Source organism: Oryx dammah, unplaced genomic scaffold (genome assembly GCF_014754425.2).
Source record: "Oryx dammah isolate SB20612 unplaced genomic scaffold, SCBI_Odam_1.1 HiC_scaffold_7, whole genome shotgun sequence".
NCBI lineage: Eukaryota > Metazoa > Chordata > Mammalia > Artiodactyla > Bovidae > Oryx > Oryx dammah.
In genome coordinates this window covers 33,439,974-33,449,826 of record NW_024070191.1, presented here as the reverse complement: position 1 = coordinate 33,449,826, position 9,853 = coordinate 33,439,974, and the positions used below count along the sequence as shown (strand labels likewise).

At 40.3% G+C, this 9,853-nt stretch overlaps 1 protein-coding gene across 1 annotated transcript in view; it reads left to right on the top strand.

The window, feature by feature from the left end:
- Positions 1-9,853, top strand: part of LOC120865696 (A disintegrin and metallopeptidase domain 3-like) — a 102,557-nt gene that overhangs the window by 58,658 nt on the left and 34,046 nt on the right. Inside the window, exon 3 of the mRNA XM_040243014.1 lies at positions 8,137-8,323. Within this exon, the coding sequence (XP_040098948.1) occupies positions 8,137-8,323 (187 nt within the window). The remainder of the gene's footprint in view (positions 1-8,136; positions 8,324-9,853) is intronic.

Here is a 9,853-nt window from a genome sequence, read left to right as displayed (position 1 = left end):
GCACACACACATAACATGAAGAGAGGGATTTGTTTCAAGGGTGCAGGAGTGAGTCAACATCTGTTACTCAATATGTTATACCCCATTTACAAAAAATGATAAAAATATATTCATCTCAATAAATTAAAAAATATTTGAAAAAATTCAAATCCATTTATGATAAATACTCTTAACAAAGTAGACATGGTGGAACATGCTTCAACTTAATATGGTTATATATGACAAACTACAGCTAACATCCTACTCAACAGTGCAGGGACTTCCCTGGCAGTCCAGTGGTTAAGATTCTGAGCTTCTACTATAGAAATCATGGGTTGAGTCCTGGTCAGGAAACTAGGATTCTGCAGGCTGCATGGTGTGCCCCAAAACAAAAAATATGCAAAACAACAAAAAAATGTAAAGATGGATGATTTCCTTCTCACATCTGGCAACCAGACAAGGTTGCAAATCTTGCCACTTTTATTCCAAATGGTATTGAAAGTCCTAGGCAGAGCAGTGAGGTGGTAGAGATAAGTTATCTAAATCAGAAAGGAAAAGTCACTATATGCAGATGACATGATATTGCACATAGTAGAAAACCCTAAAATTCAGTTCAGTTAGTTCACTCACTCAGTCGTGTCCGACTCTCTGCGACCTCATGAATTGCAGCATGCCAGACCTCCTGTCCATAACCAACTCCCGGAGTTCACTCAGACTCAAGTCCATCGAGTCAGTGATGCCATCCAGCCATCTCATCCTCTGTCGTCCCCTTCTCCTCCTGCCCCCAATCCCTCCCATCATCAGTCTTTTCCAATGAGTCAACTCTTCACATGAGGTGGCCAAAGTACTGGAGTTTCAGCTTTAGCATCATTCCCTCCAAAGAAATCCCAGGGCTGAACTCCTTCAGATTGGACTGGTTGGATCTCCTTGCAGTCCAAAGGACTCTCAAGAGTCTTCTCCAACACCACAGTTCAAAAGCATCAATACTTTGGCACTCAGCCTTCTTCACAGTCCAAATCTCACATCCATACTTGACCACAGGAAAACCATAGCCTTGACTAGACGGACATCTGTTGGCAAAGTAATTTCTCTGTTTTTCAATATGCTATCTACTTTGGTCATAACTTTCCTTCCAAGGAGTAAGCGTCTTTTAATTTTATGGCTGCAATCACCATCTGCAGTGATTTTGGAGCCCAAAAAAGTGAAGTCTGACACTGTTTCCACTGTTTCCCCATCTATTTCCCATGAAGTGATGGGACCAGATGCCATGATCTTCATTTTCTGAATGTTGAGCTTTGGGCTAACTTTTTCACTTTCCTCTGTCACTTTCATCAAGAGGCTTTTTAGTTCCTCCTCACTTTCTGCCATAAAGGTGGTGTCATCTGCATATCTGAGGTTATTGATATTTCTCCTGACAATCTTGATTCCAGCTTGTGCTTCTTCCATTCTGGCATTTCTCATGATGTCCTCTGCATATAAGTTAAATAAGCAGGGTGACAATATACAGCCTTGACGTACTCCTTTTCCTATTTGGAACCAGTCTGTTGTTCCATGTCCAGTTCTAACTGTTGCTTTCTGACCTGCATATAGGTTTGTCTAAAGGACTCTACCAATAACTGTCAGAAGTAATAAGCATATCAGGGAAGTTACAGTATGCAAAGTTAATATATAAAATACTTTGTATTGCTATATACTAAAAACAAATTATCAGAAGTAGAGATTAAGAAAGCAATCCCATTTACAATAGCATCAAAAAGAATAAATTACTTAGAATAAACTTAAAGGCCAAGAAAGTGAAAGATGTGTACAGAGAAATATAAGACTTTGATGAAAGGAATTAAATAATATGCTAGGAAGCAAAAAAAAATGTTTCATGCTCATTTATTGGAAGACTTAACATTATGGAGAAACACTATACAGTCAACAAAAACAAGACCGGGAGCTGACTGTGGCTCAGATCATGAACTCGTTATTATCAAATTCAGACTGAAATTGAAGAAAGGAGGGAAAACTGCTATACCATTCAGGTATGACCTAAATCAAATCCCTTATGATTATACAGTGGAAGTGAGAAATAGATTTAAGGGACTAGATCTGATAGACAGAGTGTGTCTGATGAACTATGGAATGAGGTTCATGACATTGTACAGGAGACAGGGATCAAGACCATCTCCATGGAAAAGAAATGCAAAAAAGCAAAATGGCTGTCTGGGGAGGCCTTACAAACAGCTGTGAAAAGAAGAGAAGCAGAAAGCAAAGGAGAAAAGGAAAGATATAAGCATCTGAATGCAGAGTTCCAAAGAATAGCAAGAAGAGATAAGAAAGCCTTCTTCAGCGATCAATGCAAAGAAATAGAGGAAAAGAACAGAATGGGAAAGACTAGAGATGTCTTCAAGAAAATTCGAGATACCAAGGGAACATTTCATTCAAAGATGGGCTCGATAAAGGACAGAAATGGTATGGACCTAACAGAAGCAGAAGATATTAAGAAGAGATGGCAAGAATACACAGAAAAACTGTACCAAAAAAATCTTCATGACCTGGATAATCACAATGGTGTGATCACTCATCTAGAGCCAGACATCCTGGAACGTTAACTCAAGTGGGCCTTAGAAAGCATCACTATTAACAAAGCTAGTGGAGGTGATGGAATTCCAATAGAGTTATGTCAAATCTTGAAAGATGATGCTGTGAAAGTGCTGCACTCAATATGTCAACAAATTTGGAAAACTCAACAGTGGCCACAGGACTTGAAAAGGTCCATTTTCATTCCAATCCCAAAGAAAGGCAATGGCAAAGAATGCTCAAACTACCACACAATTGCACTCATCTCACACACTAGTAAAGTAATGCTCAAAATTCTCCAAGCCAGACTTCAGTAATACGTGAACCGTGAACCTCCTGATGTTCAAGCTGGTTTTAGAAAAGGCAGAGGAACCAGAGATCAAATTGCCAACATCTGCTGGATCATGGAAAAAGCAAGAGAGTTCCAGAAAATCATCTATTTCTGCTTTATTGACTATGCCAAAGCCTTTGACTGTGTGGATCACAATCAACTGTGGAAAATTCTGAAAGAGATGGGAATACCAGACCTCCTGATCTGCCTCTTGAGAAATCTGTATGCAGGCCAGGAAGCAACAGTTAGAACTGGACATGGAACAGCAGACTGGTTCCAAATAGGAAAAGGAGTACGTCAAGGCTGTATATTGTCACCCTGCTTATTTAACTTATATGCAGAGTACATCATGAGAAACGCTGGACTGGAAGAAACACAAGCTGAAATCAAGATTGCAGGGAGAAATATCAATAACCTCAGATATGCAGATGACACCACCCTTATGGCAGAAAGTCAAGAGGAACTAAAAAGCCTCTTGATGAAAGTGAAAGAGGAGAGTGAAAAAGTTGGCTTAAAGCTCAACATTCAGAAAACGAAGATCATGGCATCTGGTCCCATCACTTCATGGGAAATAGATGGGGAAACAGTGGAAACCGTGTCAGACTTTATTTTTTCGGGCTTCAAAATCACTGCAGATGGTGACTGCAGCCATGAAATTAAAAGACGCTTACTCCTTGGAAGGAAAGTTATGAGCAAACTAGATAGTATATTCAAAAGCAGAGACATTACCTGGCCGACTAAGGTCCGTCTAGTCAAGACTATGGTTTTTCCACTGGTCATGTATGGATGTGAGAGTTGGACTGTGAAGAAGGCTGAGTGCCAAAGAATTGATGCTTTAGAACTGTGGTGTTAGAGAAGACTCTTGAGAGTCCCTTGGACTGCAAGGAGATCCAACCAGTCCATTCTGAAGGAGATCAACCCTGGGATTTCTTTGGAAGGAATGATGCTGAAGCTGAAACTCCAGTACTTTGGCCACCTCATGTGAAGAGTTGACTCATTGGAAAAGAGTTTGATGCTGGGAGGGATTGGGGGCAGGAGGAGAAGGGGACGACAGAGGATGAGATGGCTGGATAGCATCATGGACTCGATGGACACATGTCTGAGTGAAGTCTGGGAGTTGGTGATGGACAGGGAGGCCTGGCGTGCTGCGATTCATGGGGTCACACAGAGTCAGACACGACTGAGTGACTGAACAGACCTGACTTGAAAGTATCCATACAAGGACTGGAAAGGTAAATCCTTACCCCAAATTCCAAGAAGGGTAGTACTAAGAAATGTTCCAACCATAGGATAATTGCACTCATCTCTCATGCTAGTAAGGTCATGCTTAAAATCTAGCATACTAGGCTTCAGTATTATGCAAACTAGGAACTCTCAGATATCCAAGCTGGGTTTAGGAAAGGCAGAGGAACCAGAGATCAAATTGCTAACATTCGCTGGATCAGAGAGAAAACAAGGGAATTCCAGAAAAATATTAACCTCTGTTTCATCAATTGGGCCAAAGCCTTTGACTGTGTGGATCATAATAAACTGTGGAAAGCTCTTAAAGAGACAGGGATACTAGACCATCTTACCTGCCTCCTGAGAAACCTTATGCGGGTCCAGAGGTAACAGTTAGAACCCTGTATGGAACAACTGATTGGTTCAAGGTGGAGAAAGGAGAATGACAAGACTGACTGCTGTCATCCTGTTTGTTTAACCTATAGGCTTAGCACATCATGAGAAATGCCAGGCTGAATGAGTCACAAGATGGATCAAGATAGGCGGGAGAAACATCAGCCACCTCAGATATATGGATGATACCACTCTAATGGCAGAAAGTGAAGAGGAACTAAGGAACTAAAGATCCTCTTGATGAGGGTGAAGGAGGACAGTGAAAGAGCCAGCTTAAAATTAAATATTAAAAATACTAAGATCATGGCATCTGGCCCCGTGACTTCATGGCAAATACAAGGGGGGAAAGTTGAAGTAGTGACAGATATCTTCTTCTTGGGCCCTAAGATCTTTGCAGATTGTGGCTGGAGCCATGAAATCAGAAGACAATTGCTTCTAGGCAGGGAAAAAGTGAAGTCACTCAGTCGTATCCAACTCTTTGGGACCTCATGGACTGGGGCTTACCAGGCTCCTCTGTCCATGGGATTTTCCAGGATAGGGTATTGGAGTGGGTTGCCATTTCCTTCTCCAGAGGATCTTCCCAACCCTGGGATCGAACCCATGTCTCCCACATTGCAGGCAGATGCTTTACTGTCTGAGCCACCAGGGAAGCTATGTCAAATCTAGACAGTGTGTTGAAAGCAGAGACATTACTCTGCCGACAAAGGTCTATATAGACAGGGGTCTTCCCAGTGGTCATCTACACTTGTGAGAGCTGGGCCTTAAAGAAGGCAGGGCACCAGAGAATCGATGTCTTCAAACTGTGGTGCTGGAGAGTCTGTTGGACAGCAAGGAGATCAAACCAGTCAATATTAGGGGAATCAACCCTGAATACTCATTGTAAGGACTGAAACTGAAGCTGAAGCTCCAGTATCTTGGGCATCTGATGCGAATATCCAGCTCATTGATAAAGTCCCTCATGCTGGGAAAGATTGAGGGCAGAAGGAGAAGAGGGCATCAGAAGATGAGATGGCTGGATGGCATCACCAATACAGTGGACATGAACTTGGGCAAATTTCGGGAGATGGTGAGGTACAGGGAGGCCTGGCATTTTGCAGTTCACAAGGAATTGGACACAACTGGGTGACTAAACAGCAAAAATCTATACTATCCAAATCAGTCTGCACATTCAATATAATTCCTATTCAAATTGCAATGATACTTTTCCTAGATATAAAAGCAGTTCAGTTCAGTCACTCAGTCGTGTCTGTCTCTCTGCGACCCCATGAATCACAGCATGCCAGGCCTCCCTGTCCATCACCAACTCCCAGACTTCACTCAAACTCACGTCCATCGAGTCATCCAGCCATCTCATCCTCTGTCTTCCCCTTTTCCTCCTGCCCCCAATCACTCCCAACATCAGAGTCTTTTCCAATGAGTCAACTCTTCACATGAGGTGGCCAAAGTACTGGAGTTTCAGCTTTAGCATCATTCCTTCCAAAGAAATCCCAGGACTGATCTCTTTTAGAATGGACTGGTTGGATCTCCTTGCAGTCCAAGGGACTCTTAAGAGTCTTCTCCAACACCACAGTTCAAAAGCATCAATTCTTCAGCTCTCAGCTTTCTTCACAGTCCAACTCTCACATACATACATGACTACTGGAAAAACCATAGTCTTGACTAGACAGACCTTTGTTGGCAAAGTAATGTCTCTGCTTTTCAATATGCTATCTAGGTTGGTCATAACTTTCCTTCCGAGGAGTAAGCGTCTTTTAATTTCATGGCTGCAGTCACCATCTGCAGTGATTCAATCCTAAAATTTGAATAGACCCTGAATAGCCATGGTAACCTTGAGAAAGAACAAAGTTGGAGACACCATATGCCTGATTCCAGACTAAGACAGACAAGATACAAATGAGCAGTGAGCATTTGTGTCAGAATATAAAAAGATGTTCAAAGAATTTGGATATATGCTTACGGACACAAAACAGTTTGAAGGAGTCTTCCAACAGGCAAATCTAGGACAATCTGCAAGTCATATGTTATGTTAATTAAGGATTAAAACACCTTTTAGTGTACTAGGAAAATTTGAGACCATATTCATATAAATACATGAAAATATTATTTTGAAGTCAATAAATATATTGAATGGGTATATTAAAATAAGGTTATAAAAGATATATATACATAGTGAATATATTGAAAATATAACTAGAAAGGTTATATATACATAAAACTTCTCCCCAAATAATTATTAAGAGATAAGTAGAGAAAGAATAATCACCTAATCAAAATGACTTTTTTCAAAAACATAACAAGTTGGAATCATGTGCTATTAGGATGCAATGGAGCACACAGACTCCTCTTCTGTGATACGTTTAACAAGATACATAACCTCAGTCTAAGCATTGGGAAACATTTCATAAACCGAAACTGAGGCACATTTTCCCAAATAATCAGCCTGAGACTATAAAACTTTTGAATGTCAGAAATGCTGCAAAAAAATGTAGTCAATTAAACCAAGGAGATAGGAGTACTAAAGGCAGTGGTTGGTTCTGAAGTGGACCTTTTTGCTGTAGAGTGCCAGTACCGTGGTGAAGGGGAAATTTGAACCTGATAAAAGAATTAGATGTTAACAACATATCTTTGTTTCATGTTATTGAAGGTCTGTTTTAAGGGAATTCAGTTCTCTGTAAGAGTTATACATTGAAATTATTATTATCCAACTGGTTTAGGAAACAAAATTTCTTTCTCATGTCATTTCTCTAAGTATGAGTTTGTTACTAATTTAAACAAAAACCCATTAAACAGTGTACTAGAAATATGGAAATATCAAACTAGAGAGAATCTAGAGTTTATGTATTCTATGTTTCATGTTGAGCTGTTTTAAATTTGTTACCAAAGTAAAAACAATTCTGACTTTTAATTAATTCAATCAACCATTGTTTATTCTTTCAGTTTTCTATATTATCCCTAGTATGTATCATTTTCTTAATAATAATTAGATCTTCTTACTATAATGATTATAATCGTGACAGTGTTGTAAATAATAAGGATAGTAATAAACAGTAAGTTGTACTTAAATAGAGCCTTTTTGTCAACAAGCACTGTTTTGTTTAACATATTCTCAATCATGCAATCTCCTTAACAACCTCTACTTATTAGACGTCGTTATACTGAATTTGTGGAGAAGGCAATGGCACCCCACTCTAGTACTCTTGCCTGGAAAATCCAATGGACGGAGGAGCCTGCTGGCCTGCAGTCCATGGGGTCGCTAAGAGTCAGACACGACTGAGAGACTTCACTTTCACTTTTCACTTTCATGCATTGGAGAAGGAAATGGCAACCCACTCCAGTATTCTTGCCTGGAGAATCCCAGGGATGGGGGAGCCTGGTGGGCTGCCGTCTCTGGGGTCGCAGAGAGTTGGACACGACTGAAGCGACTTAGCAGCAGCATACTGAATTTAAATAGAAATAGGCTTATTCTTTTATTACTAATTGAATTAAAAATAAAGCACTCTCCACTTTATAGCCACTTGGCAATAGCCAAGCACTCGTCTTGGCTATTCTGTAAGTGAAGAAGTAAATAATTCACAGCATGTTCTTGAAGAGTGTTACTTTGATACTGATTTTATTCCTTTTAACTAAGAAATACAACTTAATTTCAGACGTTCCCATGGCATAAAGTTTTTTAGCAGTTGCAGCATAGATGAATTTAAACAAACAACTTCACAGTCTCAATTGGAATGTCTTCAGAATCAAACAGTTCCAAAAGTGTCTCCACAAGGAAGACAAGCAATTTGCGGCAATGGAGTTTTGGAACCACCTGAACAATGTGACTGTGGTTCCAGGAAGGTTAGTGAAAAAGACTGCTATTTGTTTTTGTGTTTGTCATGTAATCTTACAAATGTAGGTGTGACATAATTTTTTCTAATCGTTCCATATAGTCAAGCGTCTAAGATGGGAAGCTGTGGGGCATGTGATAGCTGGCTCGTCCAGAATTTGAAGGTGAACAATCTAAGAATAGGGTAAATGCAGCATGGGTCGAATGAAGATTTTCCTTACTGTGTAAATATTACCCATCTTTCTGTCTCATAAACATCAGTTCCAACAGCAGTATAATTATCACCTAAATTATCCGTGAATTCCTTTAAAGTGACTGATTTAAATCACTGAGTTATTAAATGTATGCTGTTGTTCACATCTTCATCTTCTAATTTCAGTCCTTGCATCGGGGGAACTTCATTTATTTTAGCTTGGTTTCAAATTGAATTAAAGAACAGAGACATCACTCTGCCCACAAAGAACCATATAGTCAAAGCCTTGGATTTCCCAGTAGTTGTGTATGGATGTGAGAGCTGGATCATAGAGAAGACTGAATACCAAAGAATTTATACTCTCGAATTATAAAGTTGGAGAAGACTCTTGAGAGTCCTTTGAACTGCAAGGAGATCAAACCAGTCAATTCGAAAGAAATCAACTCTGAATAGTCATGGGAAAGACTGATGCTAAGGCTGAAGTTCCAATACTTTGGCCACCTGATTCAAAAAAACCGACTCACTGAAAAATACCCTGATGCTGGGAAAGATTGAAGGCAGGAGGAGAGGGGGACAACAGAGATGAGATGGTTGGATGGCATCACCAACTCACTGGATATGAGTTTGAGCAAGCTCTGGGAGATGGTGAAGGACAGGGAAGCCTGGCATGCTGCAGTCCATGGGGTTGCAAAGAGTCGGACACGACTGAGCAACTGAACTGAACTGATAGGTTAATGGATTATAATAAATGCACCACTACATCTGTTACATTTCAGTGTCGTGTTATTTTTGGTCAACTCTCATCTCTCATTTTGGAGTCGCTTTTTATGAATATTCTTGAGCATCTTAACCACCTCAGTCAGTTCAGTCACTCAGTTGTGTCCGACTCTTTGAGACCCCATGGACTGCAGCACACCAGGCTTCCCTGTCCATCATCAAATGCAGGAGCTTGCTGAGACTCATGTCTATCGAGTCGTGATGCCATCCAACCATCTCATCCTCTGTTGTCCCCTTCTCCTCCAGCCTTCAATCTTTCCCAGCATCAGGGTCTTTTCCAATGACTCATTTCTTCGCATCAAGTGGCTAAAGTACTGGAGTTTCAGCTTCAGCATCAGTCCTTCCAACGAATATTCAGGACTGATTTCCTTTAGGATGGACTGGTTGGATCTCCTTGCAGTCCAAGGAACCCTCAAGAGTCTTCTCCAACACCACAGTTCAAAAGCATCAAATCTTCGGTGCTCAGCTTTCTTTTTTTAATATAAATTTATTTATTTTAATTGGAGATTAATTACTTTACAATATTGTATTGGTTTCTTTTGGACTATGTGGGAGAGGGAGAGGGTGGGAT